This window comes from Hydractinia symbiolongicarpus, chromosome 8 (genome assembly GCF_029227915.1).
Source record: "Hydractinia symbiolongicarpus strain clone_291-10 chromosome 8, HSymV2.1, whole genome shotgun sequence".
Taxonomy (NCBI): domain Eukaryota; kingdom Metazoa; phylum Cnidaria; class Hydrozoa; order Anthoathecata; family Hydractiniidae; genus Hydractinia; species Hydractinia symbiolongicarpus.
The window spans coordinates 24,662,676-24,682,730 of NC_079882.1; the positions used below are offsets into that span (position 1 = coordinate 24,662,676).

Here is a 20,055-nt window from a genome sequence, read left to right on the forward strand (position 1 = left end):
TTTATTTGTTGTAATAATTGGTTAGGATTATCAAGGGAAAAATTACTGTAAAGAAAAATGATATGCTGTTTATTAGTAAATTTGTGTTGGCCACTCCGTCGATTATGACACTAAATTTTTGTTTTTTCCCTTAAAATTTATTTTGTGGCAGCCACAATTTTTTTTGTTCGCCTCTTTTTAACGACCAAAGCTCTTTAACACAATCGGCGTGGTTTACGTGCTTAGAATCATTAAGATTTCTTCTAGTAATCTGGCGTCCCTGGAATCTCATCCTTAACGCAGCTACGTCCCTTAACTCTATAACTACGCTGTTGTTCCTAGAGTAGGAAAAATAACGAATACCATAGAGTCTACAGGATCCCTAGAACCTTTAAAATCCCGCCAAAGGGGGGGAGGGGGCAATCGTCTAAAGAAACTAAATACTGTAGAGTGTCTGGTAGAGTCAAGGAGGGTATAAAAGCATTATAGAATGTATGGGATATGTTATTATTCAACCTTGTATCTCTTCTGGCATCGGTACGGCGATTACAAACATGTTTGTCTCGCCGTTCCGATATAAAAAAAAACCACAGCGGGTACTGAGAACTAGGTTGGTTATTATAGTATATACTGTATCTTGATATATATCTTGGTATAAGTTAAATGAATGGGCATCTGGACTTTATTGTAGGGCCGTGTTTTTTATTGATAACACCAAAAAAAATAACATCATTTAAACTGACACAATTGATTTTACACAATAACTTTTATCAACAAAATAGTGATACTAACAATATTCATAAAAAATATAAGTAATATAATAACACAGAACAACAACAAAATCTTGGGCCTGAAATATTATTTGGTCGGACTATTTTTGTGATTCGCGCGCGCTAAATCCGCGCGTTTCGTCCTCTTAAAAGAAAGAAGCCCGATGGACGGGGTTGATGGTCCTTGAATTGATTTTTTAGACTCTACGACGGAGTGCTGATTTGTCGAGAAAAGAATGACAACAAAAATTGTTTTGGTAACAGGCAGCCAGATGAATGAGATCAGTTCTACGTACTTCTTCTTTTTTTTCCTTCCAACTTGTTTATGCTAAAAATGTATTTGTATATTTAAATTTGTAGCTAGCTTTATGTTTATACCTATGATTTTATGAATTAGTTTATTTATATGGAGCAATATCTGTTAAAGGGGAGCCAGAAACTAGCTAGTAAGCTTAAAAGTCCCCTACCTAAACAATCAGGGAAAACTGCTAGCTATATAGCTAGCTAAATTAGTGTTTACTGACTGCTAATTAGGTATTCCCAGGTCAACTTCGTCATTATATGAAACAAAGTCACAAATATTTGGTGTTAGAGTTACCGACAACCCTATTTTTAGACTGCAATTTTTTTCATTCTCGCGTTGCCATAACATCTTTTAGGCAGAGGTTTCAATGTGTTGACATTGTGACCATGGCAAATTAATAAACAGCAAAGGACTTACGACTGAGATATACGTTATCACAAGTAGTAGAGAACATTCCGTTTTTCACTTTTATTTTGCTGTCATTTTTAGGCTTAAAGATTTGGTACATCAGTTCACCCTTGCATTGTCTGCATGCAGAAGTCCCCTTTTTATTACTTTGCCTCTACACCTTAGGGGTTCCTCTCATACTTGTGTTACCTTGCAAAACGCTGTTTGGAGGTTATTTTATAGAACCCTGCCCCCTTACATAACATCTGCCTAAGCTCATAAGTTGAAGAAGCTATTTTTTATGCCGATCAATTACAATAATGTGATAATTTGTAGGAACTTTTTCATCTTGCTGCAAAGTGTCGATTGTCTCTGCTTACATTGACTTGCAAATCCAAGTAAAGAAAAAACTAGGCCCGCAACCCTACTGGAACTGGTGCCTATAACGTATGTGTGATGGGAGTGCATTGCAATTGGTCAGTATTTTATCAAAATCATCATCATCATCATCATTCTCGGCTTAACGTCCGTTTTCCATGCTAGCATGGGTTGGACGGGGTATATTAATGACCCTCTTCCAATCTGATCTAGACTGTGTTAGATCTAAACTCAACTTTCTCTCTATCAAGTCTGTCCTTATAACCTCCTGCCAAGTCTTTCTCGGTCTGCCTCTGGGCTTTGCCCCAGGAACTATCAAGTCTCTACACTTTCTTACCCAATTATCCTCCTCCATTCTTTCCAAGTGCCCCAGCCAATTCAATCTTCTTATCTGGATAACATCTTTAATTCTACGGAGACTTAGCCTGCTTCTTAGCTCATCTGAACTCTTTCTGTCTCTCAGACTGGCATTACGCATCCACCTAACCATTCTCATATCATTCCTTTCTAAACGGTCAAGATCTTCCTGCTTCACTGCCCATGTCTCACTACCGTACAACATAACACTTCTTACACAGGCCTCATACAACCTACCTTTTACCTCAATTGACAGGACTCTGCTAGTCAATAAATGAAGTAACTCTCTAAACTTTTTCCAAGCAGAACCTATCCTGCAAGTAACACTTCTTCCAACACCCCCTTCACTGCCCAACATATCACCTAAGTAACAGAAGTTCTTAACTATCTCTAACGAGCCACTGTTGTACATCATTAAAGCTGGAAATAAAGTCGCCGCCCACCATGACAAGTTCAGTGTCTCCAAACTTTGATGTGACTGCTATTAACTCATCATAAAAGTTATCTTTATCTTCCTCACTGTGTTCACACTGTGGAGCATAAACTGACAGAAAAGTGACAATCCTATTACCTATCAAAAACTTTATCACTATAATACGACTATTAACACGCATAACATCTATTACTTTTTCTACCCACTTCTCTGCAACGAATATGCCAACTCCTCCATATCCATCACTATTACCAATCCAAAAAAGCTTATACCTTGCCCTCCTACCTTCCATAAATCTCACTGAAACTCCTCTCCACCTAACTTCCTGAACACAACACATATCAACAGATCTACGTTCTAACATTTCAACTACTTCACCTGCTCTACCTCTCAGAGTACCAACATTTACACTAGCCATCCTCAACCTAGTGTTATCTACCTTGTGATGTGATAGCTGGGTAACGGTCTGACGATGCTCACATCTGACATCTGTCCTACCATGCGCGACACCTTCACTCCTTAGAGTTCCAGCCCCGTTTACGCAGTTTGTCTGATCAACTATTCTTACGGCCATTAATAAAGAGTTTTGGCAGTGTTTTACAGCTGGATGCCCTTCCTAGCGCCAACCGTTCACAGACCGGACTGGGTGTTTTTTAAAGTGACACCATCACTGTGGCATTTCATGAGACTTCCACAATCGCCCCTTTAAACTAAGGTATGGTGGAGGACGTTCAACTCCTCTCTGAAGTGAAAAATGAAGAAAAATAAATGTAAAATGTCCATGGTGGAGTGTGTGCTCAAAATATATATTTAGGCTGTTTAGATATTCTTTGAGTAATTGCCTCAGATTTTTTTTTTGCATGAAAAGTAGGCACAATAATGAAATGGGCTAGTAAATATACATGCAGGCATTCAACGATAAATTTGGATTAAACTTCTTTGGCATTAAAAGTTATTATTCGAAAACTGACCAGATGCAACCTTGCCTAGTGCTAATGCTCTATATAGCTAGTAAGACATTATTTCTTATGTTGTGGATCCTGCTTTTCTTATTTTATCTTTTTGATGAATGTGTAAACAGAAAACATGACAGCCCTTCTAGGAGCGTGACAAAAAGAAATTGCAACATCTTTAATATATAGAGACACATATATAGAGAGATTAAAGACATTGAAATAGGCAACTTTGACTTTTTTCATGGCAGATGTTATGTGGGGTAACAAGTTCTAAAAAGCGTCCAAATATTTAATATAAATGGCAATATGACTATAAAGCCAAGGACTCGGTTGTTGTTGTTAAGCAATGGAAACCTTAACCAATTAAAAATGGCAAAAAGAATGACTAAATTAGGATTCCCCGTAGTCAAATTTTATATATGCATTGCGAAATGGTTGTTTTACTGATGTTCGATTCCAGCAGACTTTTTAATCTTTGAAACAAATGGTGCCTCCTCCATTTCCTGTGTACTATTGTTAAAGAACATGCAGTTTTGCACATATTTTTGTGGATAAAAAAATCATACCATGTGGGGTAAAATAGCTCTTATTAAAATTCATACAGGTGTTTTGGAAGAACATTGTTTAAACATGCTTAGAAATTAATTTTTACAACCTCATGATTTTTCATCACAGGCATAAAAATTAATTTTTGTAAACTATTTATATACATTTTCGTTTTTTTTCAACAGTGTTATCAAATTTACAGTGGCATTAACTCTTTTAACTTTCCAGAGGAAATGATTTTTACTCATTATCTGAATTGCTGACTTAGCAGAAATTTACAGTTAAAAATGTATAATAAACACGAAAAAATAGCTTTAATCATCTCCAAATTTTTACAACTTTGTGATTTTTCATCAGCTTTTGTTTTTAAATGAACTTTGAATTAGCCATCTTAAAAGGTGTGCAGATTTTTTATTATTTCTTTTTTTTTAACAATAGGCTTTTGCATATTTTAAAATATTCTTGGGTAGCATCCTTTGCAGTTAAAAAAAAATCCAAAATGAAAATATTTCACACACTGCAGTTTAATGATACTCATAAGCATTATCTAGTGCAGGCCTGGTCAGGAAACGCGTGCGATCGCACGCGCACACGCCCACACACGCGCAAAAAAGTTTACGCGAGCAATTTATCGCTCACGTAAGAGACTATTTATCGGAATTTTCTAGAGATCCTACGATATATTTTTTTCACATTTTAAGAGAATCTACTAAATAAGCGCCACCAAAAACACAAAGCTTATGAAGAACGATCGTGTTATTATGAAGAACATGAGGTAAAGAGAACATTAAGGTCGGCTCCTTTCCTTCATGTTGACACTCTTATGCTCGGCTGGTGCATTACACTGAGACTCGAACGAAAAACGGAAGACCATTTGGAACCATGCCACAAGTCAGTCAGACCTTCATCGTCACAGAGAATACTGCTAGAAGAGTGCATACCCATGCAAGTTAAATATAACCAGAACATGGGAGAGGTTAGGTGCGCTGTACCTTAATACAGCTTTCGGACGAAGTTCTCGTGATGTATACCAAAGCAAAAACATGTTGAATAAAGTTTTAAAAATATAGCCAAAAATCTGCCAACACATCTTCACGTTCAACTTTGCACTTGTGGTTAATACGTTTTACAAAATTCATTTTTATTGGGTTTCGTTTTAAGGCTGGCATTCCTGCATCTGCAGAAAGAAATTTTTATTTTACAGATTAAGCATGTGCATGTCGTAACTTTTTGTTGTATTGACCACTCACGCAAACTAATTTGCATGAATTTTTGTGATTGCACGTGGATCGCTCACGCAGATTAATTAACGTGAGCGATTTAGCGCTCGCGGGAGTAAATTTTCCTGACCGGGCCTGCTAGTGCTTTACCAGAAATAAGGTTTGAAACTGAATTTGATTCAAAATTAAAACGTCTTTTGTTAGGTCTAGTTTGAAGGTTTCATATGATTTCCGTTTTATATCATCTGCTAGATTGTGCCACAATACCGAGGTTCTATAACGAAATGATGTTTTATATCGAATAGTTTGAAATTGTGGCTGTTAGATGAGCATATTTTTTCGAGTGCAGCGAGTGGTTGATAGTTTTTCAACTAGAGATGCTAAAGGAGATGGTGACAATTCGTTGTAAAGGTTATAAGTTAAACATGCAACACGTATCTTGTAGTACCAGCTAACTTGTTTCCAGTTACATGTTTTAAAAACAGTCTCACATTCTTTTTGGTTCTACCGATGAACCTGGCAGCTTTTAAATGTATACTTTCTATTGGTTTCATAAGCGTAGACAAACTGTTACGCCAAACACTTATACCATACAGCACAGATGGAAGTATTCCACCAATATAAATCGATGTCAAATCACCAGGTTTCATAAACCTCATTAAGCATAGCTTCTTTACCTTTGATCGAAAATCTTTGCATAATTTATGTACCTGGTCACTACAAGACAGTTTATTGTCAATGATAAGACCAAGACATTTTGTGGAGTTGGTAACACTAGTTGTATTTCATTCAATTTAAAATGTGGATATGGACCAATGAACTGTTTACGAGACATAAACATAATTTCTGTTTTACCTGCATGAATATTGAAGCCGTTCAGAGAAGCCCACGTGCTAACTTGATTTAATACTCTTTGGATTTTAAGAAAAGCTTGTTCAAACAAACCTGTGATACAAAACGATGTTGAATCATCAGCAAACATATCAGTCTTACCATCATCAACGTTATCAGGTAGGTCATTGGAATCAATGGAGAAAACACGAGGACTAAGTAGTGAGCCTTGGAGTACTTCAAACTCCACTTCTTTTGAAACTAATTTCTGTCTGTTCACAACAGTAAATTCCGTTCATTAAGGTGGTCACTAAGCAAAGAATACATATTTCCTGAAATTCCAAAAGCTATCAATTTCTTTTTCAAGATATCATCAAAAAAAACAGTCAAATGCTTTTCTATAATCGATGAACAGAGAAGCAGCAATCTTTCCTTGATCAATGGCTTGTTGCCATATTTCAGTCATGTGTGATAGGGCATATTCTGTTGATCTATTTGGCCGAAAACCCCACTGGTGTTCACTTATGAGGTTGAATTGGTTAAGATGATTGTCTATTTGAGCTGAAAGCATATTCTCAAAGATCTTACTAGGAATAATCACAGTCTTGTTTCGAGCCTTTCTTAAATAAGCATTTTATTATCCCTGTTTTCCAACTAGCTGGATATTTAATTGAGTTCATACTTCCTTTAATTACTTCATACAGGCCACAGTTTTGAGGTCCAAAAGTTTTAAATGTTTTCCAGATATCTTATCAGCACCAAACGCTTTACTTTCTTTTACGCTGTTTTTAAATGATTTTTCATACAACTCATAGGAACAATCAATGGCGTTAATACATGGAGTTACTCTATATATGTGCTGTATGCAATGGTCAGGTGAAACATTCCCATTTAACCTCTTGCCAACAGTTGCAAAGTGATGATTAAGTAACTTTGCCTTGGCTTGGTCATCTAATTATTCCATGTTGTTCATCTTTTAGAATAGCAATTTCACAATTTGATCTCTTACCCTGAAAATCACTTACAGTTTTCCATTCTGGAAAACTGTAAATGATTTGATTTCTTATTAATTTCGATTCATCAAGGCACTTTGATGAATTTTGGTGTTCGCTTTGGTTTTTTAAAATTAAGTGATGTATAAACCAAATGATGGTCGGAGATACATGGATCGTAACATCCAGTCAGACAAATATGAGATTTGCTGAAAAGTTGCGTTGTTATAATGAGATCTATTAGACTGCTTGATGTATCTGTTATACATATTGGTTGTTTAATCAAGTTCACTAAATTAAAACTATACAAGGACTTTGCAAAACTGTTAGTTACCGCATTGTCAGTTTTGTTTGAGTAAGGCAAATCATAGTTGAAATCTCCTAAAATAACCATGTTTTTTACGTTATGAACACACTGATTCCAATTGTGGCACCCATTTATTTAAGAATTTCTTTTCACTTGGAGGTCGATAAACACAAGCTACTAATGTCTTTTGAGAATTCACAATAACATTTAACCAGATGGATTCAATATTTACAGTTTTATCACTAAACTGTCATTCTGATACATTTGAAGCATTGGAAATGTACATTAGACAACCTCCCCAGTGGCCATTGTTTCGATCCTTGCTGTATATTTTATATCCTTCTATTGAGATTTCCGAATCACATATTACCGTTGATAAATGCGTTTCAGTTATGGCAAGAATGTCAAGGTTAACTTCATTTAATATAATTGCAACTTCATGAAGCTTTCTTTGCAGTCCATTTATATTTATATGACCAATAAGTACACCATTGGAACCAGAAAAATTTCCAACCAGTTGATCATGAACAATAATCGTGTTGGGATACCAGTTTTTCAAGTAGATAAGTGTTTTTGATTGATGTTCTTCTTTGTAAGATCCACATCCATTATATAAGTAAGATCTTGAGTAAAAGCCAAAGGCCAATTACACAAAATTCAACCACTAGTAAAATCTGTGCAACACTTTCCTACTACGCTAGAGTTACAGCAAGTGTCAAGCTGGTAAGACTGATAATTGGAACCAACATTCTTATGGCTGTGTCAACACTTTCACAGCAAGTGGTTAGCTGTTAGGACTGCAATAACCGGATTTGGAGGCCTTAACCCTTCATTTTGTCTTAAACTCAGGAACCTTAAACTCAGGGACCCTAAACTCAGGGACATAGAATTATTTTGAGTTTTTTATCTGTCTATAATTTTTTCATTTCTTTCCTAAGATATATTATATTAAGATCTGGAACTATATTTGGCAGAATTAACTAGATTTAGTTTAGAAAGAAATTGTGAAAAATGAATATTTTAGTATTATATATAGGTTTAAAGCTGTTACAAGAATGTTTTAACATAAAAAATATGGATATATACTCTGCCAGGAAAATCTGAAATGGTCTGAAAGTTCCACAATACTGTAGAAATTTCGGGAATATCAGCTATTTTTATATACAAGGAAAATGTCAGGAAGTTAGCTTTCTTTGATATTCCTGGGCTGCAAAGTGAACATAGCAATGCACATTGTTTCATTTATAAAATAAAAAAAACATTTTCTAGCGGGTGCTACAAAATCTGTATGTTTGCTTTATTTGTGTTTTTTTGTAGAAAATTTGTATTCATATCTACATTGTCCTCTCATAGTGTGAACCTATCACCCCTCCCAATATTATTAATTGGGGGTTGGATCTAAGAGTAGCTAAGAAGTGTGTGTATTTATTATTGCATGTACTATGGAATAATTCTTTTCAACACTTCTTTTAAAAATGTAAAATAGATGTTATTAAAGAAAATGGATCATGCCTTTGTATAATGCCAGGTTTTAGATTTTACCTGGCAAGTAAAACAAAAGTAAAAAGAGTAAATTGGGGGTGTGATCTCACCCTGTGGTGCTTTCTTCCACTTGTTATAACAATATAATTACTTTTTATTTTTAAAGGTAATTAATTAAACATTAAAAATGGCAGACGAAGAAGCGGAATCTGCAGCTCCAGGTGTTACTTACATGAATACATTTATTCTTATGGAGGAATTCTTAGATAAACTAAAATTGTTGAACTATGAAAAAGAGTTCTGTCGCGCCTGGGGATTTCGTCAGTTCTCCCGGCATTACTTTGCCATTGCCACAAACCCAGGAGAGCAGTTTTATGCATTTACCAATATCGTTGCGTGGCTTTTAAATCAGTGTGGAAAGTCATTTGAACGACCACAAGAGTATGATGACCCCAATGCCACAGTCTCCGAAATTCTTAACGAGGCTAAATCGCTAGGTATAACTGTAGACTTCCCGCCTGGAAAATTAAAAGTTGGCTATGGTGAACATGTGATTTATTTGCTAAATAAATTGTCTGACGAAGCTCTTAAGTGTAAGATGTTTTCATGGAAGAATCCTGAATATGTTCAAGAAGAAGAAGCAGAGGAAAACGTCATAGAAGATGATTCTGAATTAACCATGGAAAAATTAAACGATGAGTTGGCAGAAGAAATTGAAGAAGAAGCTGAAGAAGAAGAAAGTTATTTAGATCTAGCTGGATTGAAACAACAATCCTACATGAATGAGTTTAGTAAGTCGAAACCAGACTCTATGTTGGTATCACAAGTAGATGTTAGTGAATGGAAATTAGAGCTTGAAAGAGTTCTCCCTCTGTTGAAGGTTCATATTCGAGCAGATAATAAAGACTGGCGTAGTCATTACGAACAAATGCAACAATACAGCAATGGTATAAACCAAACATTGCAGGATACACAATCACAACTTGATAAGCTTCACCAAGAAATAAGTAAAACACTGGAGAAAGTTGCAAGTCGTGAGAAATACATCAACAGTCAATTAGAAGGAAAAATTCAAGAGTACCGAAATAGCGAAGACAAATTAGCCGTAACACGTGAACGATATAAACAGAGTAGTGGTGGTGTGACAGAGCTGACGCAGGCATTGTCTCAAATAACGGAAGAGTTAGAACAAGTGAAGCAACAAATGGATGAGCGAGGCACGAACATGACGGATTCAGGTCCACTTGTTCGCATCAAGCAGGCAGTAGCCAAATTGCAGGAAGAAATACAACAAATGGAGCTTCAGATTGGTGTTTTAGAACATTCCTTATTGCAAGGTAGAGTGCGTGAAAAATTGGGATTGGAAGTGAAAGTCAATAAAATTGGCAGTAAAAAGGACTCTTGAAAACAAACTGTTTTGCATCAGTAACAATATTGATATTTTCTTTCAAAAGTTTTGTGTCTTTAATTGAAGGAGAACAGTGTTTAAGGCAACTCTCTCATTGACGATGTTTAGCTGTTAAATAATTTATTTGATTTTTATGCATCTCTGTTGTACATACTGTATTTAAAATATTAGTGCTAATATATTTTGCGTCTCACCGTATTTGGTATACTGCAGCATTTACTGTGATAGCGGCCTTTGTTATTTTTTCCAAGATGAGTCCAAAATGAATTATGTGAAAACTTAGAGCATCGAATTTAGTTTAAGTTGGACTCTCGTTACATTTCAAGACCTACTAACAAGCAATTTTTAAGATCATCGTTGGTCCTGTCAAGTTCGAGGTTTTTTAAATATTTTTATCCATTACTAATGTGGAAAAGATCTCAGATCTGTTTTAATCCTCTGCTTTAACTTTAACTTTGACTTTTTCGCAAAAAATGTGCTTATTTTTATGACTGTGTTGACATGACACTATGGGAAAAGCATGCTTAAACTTCTAACTACTGCTCTCCACCTCGAGTTTCGTACTTCTTTATCCCCAGTTCGATATTTGTGGTATAAAAAAATTGGCCTAAAACATATCTAAATTGTTCAACCCGATGTTTTTAGTGCAGTCACTTAGGGGTAGAATTACCCTTTTTGGAAACCTGTGTTTATAGGTGTTATAATCAGTTGTCTTGTGATTCCTCTATTGTTTACTTCTTGTACGCGTCTTGGGAAAACAGAACAATTTTACACATATTTTTATACAGGTTTTACTAAAAAATTGCACACACACACAGCACTCACACACACACACACGCAGAAAACGCACACAAAACACGGAACACGTTTTACAATAACTACACTGACACGCGACAATGGTAAGTTTTGAGTTTTGTGTTTAATTCTTTAAATAGCATTTTCTAGCACTAAATCTTAGGTTCAAACTATTATCTAATGTTGTTTCCTTCTTTTAAAAACCTTTTTCTTCAACGAAAATACTCCGTCATAACAAGTGACACACACAAGTTAATATGTTGGAAATTTCGTTCCTCCATATAATATTGTGCTTTAAAAATGAAAAATATTAGCGTTTTTTAACCACTTAATGCGTTAGGTATTATCATAAACTAGTCTTAAGCCCGTGTGAAAAAAACCCTGGAATTTAGGCCTCGAAAAAAATATACGGAGATTAACCCGTTGCTATTATCTTTGACTGACAGACAGACAGCTGTAACTAATTAACGAATGATAGAAATCAACTAAATCCCAAATAGGTGGTGTTTTTCGTGGAAAATAAATTGAAGACAAATTTTTACGCTTACTTAAATATTGCGAATTTGGCCTAAAAGTTTTTTATAAATGAATGTACTCTGCGATTACGGCTTTTATAAAGTAACAATGAGAATCAAGGACTTTTTAATTCACTGGTTTAAAGACTTATAATCGTTCCTGTGATTTTGCAAGTAAAAACCTGATTCGTGTCACGAATCACAACTATTTGTCTCTGATTGAATATTTTGTGGCTTAGAATTAGCTGGGGAAAAAAAACAGGCGAACGTGATAAATTCAGTCAAATACTTTGAAACAATGCTTTGTAGGGTATAGATGCAACCTCATTTCCAGGATCAGTTGTCTTTGTTTATGATTAAGATGCGAGATGACAATGGGGGCCCGACGCAGGTTTGATTTTTGTAGCCTTGAGTTCTTCTTCTTGTTTCCTCGAACTTTGAAAATTAAATCATTTTTAGTATGGATTTTTCAATCATGCTCTTGAAAGATTTATCATCATGGAATATGGCGAAGAGAAGTGGGAAGTCATCAGGTGATTTTTCTTGTTATTATTTTCTTTAGAAAATACTAGCTACATTCGAAATATATATACATATGTATATACAATATTACATATTATCGCTTCTTTAGAATGGAGGCTGGTGTATTTGAGGATAGTTTTGATGGGAAAATGGTATATGATGATAATATGATTTTTGAAATATTGGATGCAGCTTGTGAAGTACTAGGTTAGTTAAAATTTTTCCTAAGCCAGCCTTTTGACATGTATGATCTCCTAATTCAGCCTCCTGAAATGTATTTTGTCCTAATCCAACCTTCTGACATGTAATTTTTCATAACCCAGCCTTTGATATGTATTTACTCCCAATCCAGCCTTCGGCATGTTCTTTTAAAAAGTCGAGTGCTAAAGCTTCCAAAACAGAAACTAAACTGTGTTATATAGCTTGATAAGTACGAATTGCACATAACTTGCAAGAAATTGCTCAAACTGCTTTTGTGGTAGAGTTTCGACTTCATCACCTCTTTATTAAGAAAGTACGAACAAATTATTGAAACCAAATCCCAATAAAATCAAATCACGATAAACCTCGATCCAAGGATCTGTTGTCTCTTTTTGTATATCTGACGGCAAACGCAACGCCGTTGGCAGAAAAAAACCCTGGGAACGAGGTTGAAAGTAGTGAAAAAAAGTTAAGGGCTTGTGTAGTTTGTGTAGCTAAGTATAACATACAATTCAAATCTGCATTTAAAATGTGCTTTCGTGTTTTAGATACTGAGCAAGAAGATCTACAAGAGGAATTTGGCGAGGCTTACTTTATGCATTGTTTAGCTTCTCATCATGGAAAACTTTTAAAAGCCCTGGGTGGCAATTTGTATGACTTTCTGTCAAACGTTGATTCCCTGCATGATCATCTGGCAGTCTCCTATGCAGGTGTCAAGGTACCGACGTTTCGCGTGAAAAGTGACGGGACGAACCGCAGCATTAGCGTTAATTATTACAGTGACAGAGTGGGATTAGAGTACGTCACGAAAGGCGTCATACGCATGGCAGCTAAAGAATTATTTGGGTTAGAGGTCATTGTGGAATCAATCTGTGATATTGATGCGTTCAAATTTCTCGTCACCACGGAAAATCCAGACGATTGCCACCTAATGTTTCCAAAATCAATCGAATCGTCAAGAGATTTAATTCCACGTGCTAACGAACCAAAAGTATCGCCATTAGAATTTACAAAAGTGTTCCCGTTTCACATGCTCTTTGATCGGAATATGAAACTACTTCAAGTTGGCTCTACACTGAAACGTATCCTAAAAGATTTAAACAACAAAAATTCTGAAAAGAATTCTGAAATTACGACGTACTTTACTTTGTCCAGACCACAAATACCATTCGACTTTGAATCAATTTATTCACGTCTTAACAACGTTTTCATTTTAACCTCTTTGAAGGACGTTGTCAAGGCAACGCCCTCCATTTTACACATGCAGTCTTCAAACGACACAACACCTCGAAGAACCAATCTACGTTTAAAGGGACAGATGATTTTTTTAGATGAAGCAGAAGCCATGTTGTTTTTGTGTTCACCAAGTGTAAGTAACATCGAGGACATGAGAAATAAAGGTCTTTGCCTCAGTGATATTCCTATTCATGATGCAACTAGAGATTTAGTACTGCTTTCTGAAAACTTTCAAAAAGAACTGGAACTGACTCACCAATTGGGAATCGTGAGTGATCACCTGCAAAAAATACATACCGAACTTGAAGAAGAAATGCATTTATATGATCGGTTATTGTTCGCGGTGTTACCAACAACCATTGCGAGAGATTTGCGTGAATCGAAGCAGATACCTACAGAAAAGTTTGAGTCGGTTACATTGATGTTCAGTGGGATCGTCGATTTTACTAGGCTGTGTGAAGATTTGGAGCCTTTGCGTATTGTTAATATGTTGAATGAATTGTACACGAAGTTTGATGTTTTGGTTGACTTTATGGCTACATACGTGTACAAGGTAGGTGAACTGTTTTGTACCTGGATACGACAGGTGACTGTTTCCACCCCAGTATTTTTACCCTTTAGGCTGTCCTTAGAATAATTTATGTGTTCCGTAATCAAGACCGACTCTAACAAAATATTGCCCACTATTTTCGATATACAGGAAAGTATGTGCAGCCCTTGATTTGTCAGATAAATCTTCTTCGTTATGCTTGGACATGTTTTTTTTATTTCTAAGTTGACCATCATTTTTTGTCGACAGACCTACCCGATTTCCTTTTCGTTCATATTACGACAAAAGAATTACTTTAGGACAGCCTTAAGAAAGTTTTTGATTTTCTTGTCCTTGGCTTCTTACCCGCGTTGTCGCATTCTTTACCTAAGTTATTCATGGCCTTTATTTTTGCCAATAATAATAAGTAAGAATTCTATTAGGTGGAGACAGTGGGAGACAAATACATGACAGCTAGTGGTCTTCCTGAAAGATGTTTAAATCATCCTCAGGTGATATGCACGCTTGCTTTGGATATGTTAGATGCTACACGAGAAGTCAAAATTAATGGAAAAGATATACAGGTAAACAGCTAGCTCACTTTGTCTCTTATATTTATTTAAGTTGCTATGATAAAAAATCTGACCTGAATATTTTCCTTAAGAAAATTTGATGGAAAGTAAATTTGGTGGAATTAAATTTGGCAGATTACAAAAATATTAAATTTTGCGGATATCAAAAAGTTTTGGCGGGAATTTTATGTGGTGGATAAAGAAAGCTTGTTTTGAAAATTTCGATTTTTTTTTCTTTTTTTTAAAACAGCTACATCATTAGTTTTTTTATAATATCAGTCATAAACTTAATAAATAATATTTCTAATATTGACAAATAGTAAAAAAATAAAAAAATAAAAAAATTAACCTTCTTCCCTTAATGTATGTAATTTTGTGAACTTTTGCACTTACATAGGTGACGTTTGGTATTCATTCAGGGGAAGTAGTTGCTGGAGTGATTGGTCAACGAATGCCACGCTACTGTTTATTTGGAAACGCTGTGAATCTGACAAGTAGAACCGAGACCACCGGATTAAAAGGAGAAATTAACGTCACAGAGGAAACATTCAAGTGAGTTTATTTATGAATCATCTTGTGATAACTGTGTTGTGTTTCTTGTGATTAAGAACGAAAAAACAAAAACAAGTAAGTAAAGGTTGCACTTGTTTCTTAGTAGAGAATAAAAATCCCCATAAAAATAGCTGTTGTTTGTTTTTGCACAAAATGGTAGCGAGAAACGCGAAACGCGGTATATAATGGACGGGCGAACCCGTGGATTTATCCACTGGCCACCGACTAGTATAGCATATATTTCGCGTAGTCTAGCCAATCAAAGAATAAAATAGAATAAAAATCCCAAAAAAAATTTTGCTTTGGATTTAATTCATAACGTATTTATTGTTTCTTATGACATTGAGTGCTTAGGGAGATGAAATGATGTCAGAAGAAATGATGAATTAGTTATTCTTTGAGATAGTGAAAAAGGTGAAGGCAGTGAAAAATCTAGTTATCACAAGTCGAGTAAAATTTTCCTGTTTTATGATTTTATAACAAATAATTTTTCTGGATTTATTTTAGATTGCTGAGTCAGTCTGATATATCTAATAATTACGAGTTTACAAAAAGAGGAAAAGTGGCTATGAAAGGAAAATCTGAACCGATGTTGACGTATACGTTATCACGACCTGTCGACCGAAGCCAATTGTCGAAAGCCTCCATGTTTTTAAGTCAGGAATTCCAACCCGCTTTCCTCAGTATACATGGTCTTGGCGGTTCTGAATCAGGAAGCCCCGTATTGACAGGAAGTGGTGCTGTTACTTTGAATAGAAATCGATGCAATTCAGGAAACAGTAACATGAGACGTAGTCGGAATGCTTCTGTGTATGCTAGTCGCTTCAATACTCCTGGTATGTATCACCGTTTCAAGTAACTCATACAACTAGGCAACTTTGTCCTTAGGGTTTTTTCTCCATAAAAAGAGAGAAAAAAATAACCCGGGGTTGCTCGTTTAATCTTTTCAGAGCTTCTTTTTAAAATTACTGCTGCTGTGTTGCCACTAAATTACGTAATTTAGGGAAATCAGAGAAACCAGAGAATTTTGAAAGTGATCAGGAGAAATTGGAGAAAAAAAAAGGTTTATTAGGAAATCAATTAATTTTGCATTTTTTGCTTTTAAATTTTAGGTTTTATGTATTATATGTTTTTTCTTTTCTAGTTACTAAATACTAACTTTTAAATAAAAAATATAACTAGCGCACAAAATTCAACACTTACGGCTTATGTAGATTCATGGTGGGTTTTTATTCTAAATTTGTTAGTTTTGATATTGGAAAAAATCAAGGAAAATCAGGGAACTTCTTTCCTGAATAACCGTGCCAACTCTGTACTGGTTTTCTTTACAACTGTTTTTGTTATAAGATAGCTCATCTTTTTCCTCCGACAACATTTTTACAATATTAGACAGAATAACTTGTCAATATATTTTTACCTGTGCTCATTAAACAACACAAATCTATTGAGAACGTGTAATACGCGAAGAAGCAGCGATAAAAACGTAATTCTTGTAATTAAAAATTGATAGATGTGTTAACCTTGATATTAACCACCAAGTATGGTTGCTAACCAAAAGAATAATTCTTTCCATATATCTATGTTCTATACTATCATATCACCTTGGAAATGCCTATTTTTCTGTTTACTCTTAATGACCTAAAAATTTCCAACGCACATGAGGTGTTTGTCTATGGAATTTAGGAAAGTATTTAGTGTGAACGGGCTTTAATAAGCGTCTTCCCAGATTAAAAGTGTGTTAGTTTTCGAAAAAGTAGGAACGATGGAAAGTGAAGAGGTAAGAGTCTTAGGTCTGTCTGTGACAATTAACAGGTCAACTTTTACAAATAGGCGCGCGTGTCTAACATCATGCGTGTGTAAGTAAGGGGTTAAGAGTATGATCATTGGGAGATGAACTTCTTTCAATAATATTTTTAAACACGATTGTAGGTCGGATAATTACAGTGATACATATATACATACATCTGATAGTAAAAGGAGTCGTTAGTTACAATATATCAAATCACGTTCCCAATATTTTCAGGAGCAAGTAAAAATGTCAGCCGTTATGCCACGCCCCTGAGGAGTCGATGTAACTCTGCTGTGTCCACGGCGCCGTACATTCCTTCCAATAGCAATAATCAAAAGAAATACAAAGTAAACGAGTCCGCGCATGTCAACATTGGAAACAGACTCGATTTATTAGAAGAGCGAAGTCCTATATCATTAAGCCCGACGTCGACGAGTCCTCAGATGAACCATGCGGATATTGAAAACATTTTAAAACAAGTGAACAAATCTTTGCACATAAAGTAAAAATAATCTCATGCACGGTAATTTCCTGTCAATCAAGGAAAATATTACACTCACTCTTAAAAGAGTTTAGAAATCCTGGATTATGGTAATTCAGACCAAATTTACCATTGATCTTTTTAAAATTATTAAATAGTTTATTCCGTCAAACTTGATCGATATATTTTTGTAGCAATAATTTATATAGAGCTATTTGGACGTTCTTTTTAAACCGATTACGAAGATATTTAGTTTTTTATGATATTAGGTTTTTCCGACAAAAACGAGGAAAATGTCAAACAAAAAACTCTTGGATAATTGGTTTAAGCCTCGTGGTTTTAAATGAAAAGCCTTAGTTCAATGTAGAATTTTTATAAAATATTTAGTTGTGTTATAATCTTTATAGCAAATTTCATTGAAAATGTCTCGCGCTTGGAACCAACTCGTTTCCAACGACTGTTCTTTCTTGATTTCTGACGGTGATTCGCCGTCATCAGGTACTGGGAACGATGTTGGTTTGGGTGTAAGCTAATGGAACCCCTAAGGCCCATTGTATAAGCCTTGTTGTGCCGAGCAGAGATCGAAATATTCACCATGCCTCGCGGCTCGGTTCTGCACACCGTTTTATAAGAGCCGAGCCGAACTAAATCCTACATAATTTTTTAAAATAGAAGCTGTTTAACAACATTTTCTGCCGAATAAGCAGTGTTAAAATGTTATGTGTATGCTTTAGCACGGCTCAGCTTGACATTTTTGTTTCATACAATCGAGCCAAGTCGTGCAGCTAGGTTAGCTGTGCGGCACGGTTGGATATTGGATTTATAAGCTGCTCCGAGCTAAACTCTGTAAATATTTTATAGGTTCGGCTCTGCTCGACACGGTTTATATAATAGACCTGTGAATCACGAAATACGGTTTAGTATATAAAAATATGATTCATGATTCCTAAAATATTTTTATTACGTTTTTAATTACTTTATCATCATTGGATGACCTTTAAGATTATTTCTTATATAAAATTGAGAAAGCGCCTGTTAAAAGAAAATTGGATGAGGTACTTGAATAAATGTTGACTCATCTCCTGTCCAGTTCATCCAGACAGTATGATATTATGTTTGTGACATCTATAATTTATTTAAAATTTCCATACTATTTTTCACAGCCTAACCTGCGCATAAGATATGAGCTACAATATTCTGGTAAAAATAGGCTGACAGGTGTTCATAAAACATTTTCTTGAAACAATTTTAAATTGACTTAAGCAGGGTGACCACTCCTTCTTAAATTCCTTAAATAACCTTAGAAAAAGAAAATCTCCTTAAAAGAACTTAAATATACTTAAAAAATTAAAATTTTAGCTATTCTTCTTAATTTCTCCTGATTTCTTTTTATTTCTGATTGTAACCTTTTTGGAAATGTGTTCATGGATTGTTTATCACCAGTGAAATAAGACGTATTTCTCTGTTACCTGAAATCCTATATTTTCTATCTTTCAGGGCATAATTTATATGTATATTGTATAATATGTATAATTTTCTTATCATAGAACATAGTATGTAACACAAAAAGATAAAGAACTAAAATTGGATTTCTCCTTATTTATCCTGATTCTTTGATTTTTTTATTCTCGTTCGCAGCAAAATATCCTTAAAAAATGTCAATTTGTCTCCTTAATTCTCCTTAATATCCTTAATATCCTTCCTTTGTTCACATTTTATTAGTGGTCACCCTGTTAAGGTTGATATTCTAACTTGAAGCGAAAGATGAAATCAACCTTGTAGAAAGGGAATCAAAGGATAGTCTTACCATAAACAAAAAACATATAACCAACGGAAAAAACAATTAAACATTGTCCGTTTTGTTCTCGATTAGGTTTACAGGGTAGCCAGACCTGAAGAACCTGGAAAAGTCGGGAAGTTTTAAAATTGAGTGAAAAAAGCAGTGAAATGCAAGTAGTTTAGTAATTTTTTTAGAAGCGAGATATAAGAATGTCGTTGTAGCTAAAACTCGGTAGTCAACCATATTAGCAAGATAGTGCATGTTGTTACACGTAGGAAGTCAAGGAAATTTTCGTTTTATTCAAGTAAAAGTCAGAGAAAATTAAAATTAGCCAACCACCATGTCCATGACCATGACCACAACAAAGAGACAAAAAAATACTTTAGGGAGAAAATTTGACGGGAAGGAAAATTTGGTGGAAAGTAAATTTGGTGGAATTGATGGATTTTAATTTTAGCGGATGACAAAAGTATTAAATTTGGCAGGCGAAAAAAACTTTTTTGGAAAATAAATCATGAAAGTTGATTTTTTCTTTTGGGCAACAGCATAAGTTATTTGAAGACCAATCATAAACTTAGTTAAAAAAGAAAGTCATTCATCGTCAATTATTAAGATTAAAACTTTTTCATGAAAATCCTTTTTTCTTACCAGAATTTTTAAAATCAAAGGAAAGCGAAATATACTTAATTTTGGGGGGAATTCCATTTGGAAGATTTCTTGTCAAAACCACTAA

The 20,055-nt window shown here is 34.9% G+C and overlaps 2 protein-coding genes across 4 annotated transcripts; both read left to right on the forward strand.

Annotated features, from left to right (window-relative positions):
* The first annotated feature begins 9,086 nt into the window (after positions 1-9,086).
* On the forward strand, positions 9,087-10,548 carry LOC130656080 (intraflagellar transport protein 57 homolog). Its single transcript, XM_057458921.1, has one exon. It carries the CDS (start codon positions 9,130-9,132, stop codon positions 10,345-10,347), a length of 1,218 nt encoding a protein of 405 aa, XP_057314904.1. The 5' UTR covers positions 9,087-9,129; the 3' UTR covers positions 10,348-10,548.
* Positions 10,549-10,699: 151 nt separating this feature from the next.
* On the forward strand, positions 10,700-18,610 carry LOC130656078 (guanylate cyclase soluble subunit beta-1-like). 3 transcript variants are annotated; one of them, XR_008984829.1, is made up of 10 exons: positions 10,700-11,249; positions 11,970-12,051; positions 12,120-12,193; positions 12,292-12,389; positions 12,932-14,172; positions 14,592-14,732; positions 15,118-15,272; positions 15,780-16,108; positions 16,417-16,493; positions 17,296-17,436. XR_008984829.1 is itself a non-coding variant. In XM_057458919.1 (9 exons), the coding sequence occupies exons 2-9, from the start codon at positions 11,977-11,979 to the stop codon at positions 17,565-17,567; spliced, it is 2,385 nt and encodes a 794-aa protein (XP_057314902.1). In that variant the 5' UTR covers positions 10,700-11,249; positions 11,970-11,976; the 3' UTR covers positions 17,568-18,610. The 3 variants fall into 3 exon arrangements, 2 of the variants coding, with proteins under 2 accessions (XP_057314902.1, XP_057314903.1); XM_057458919.1 differs by lacking the exon at positions 16,417-16,493 and having other exon boundaries at positions 17,296-18,610; XM_057458920.1 differs by lacking the exons at positions 11,970-12,051; positions 16,417-16,493 and having other exon boundaries at positions 17,296-18,610.
* The last annotated feature ends 1,445 nt before the right edge of the window (positions 18,611-20,055 follow it).

Excerpts from the sequence above, each read along its gene's own strand:
- LOC130656080 (XM_057458921.1), top strand. The coding sequence starts at position 9,130 with ATGGCAGACGAAGAAGCGGAATCTGCAGCTCCAGGTGTTACTTACATG.
- LOC130656078 (XM_057458919.1), top strand. The coding sequence starts at position 11,977 with ATGCAACCTCATTTCCAGGATCAGTTGTCTTTGTTTATGATTAAGATG. Across the intron at positions 12,194-12,291 it reads GAGAAGTGGGAAGTCATCAG|AATGGAGGCTGGTGTATTTG; the intron begins GTGATTTTTCTT and ends TCGCTTCTTTAG. Across the intron at positions 15,273-15,779 it reads GTCACAGAGGAAACATTCAA|ATTGCTGAGTCAGTCTGATA; the intron begins GTGAGTTTATTT and ends GATTTATTTTAG.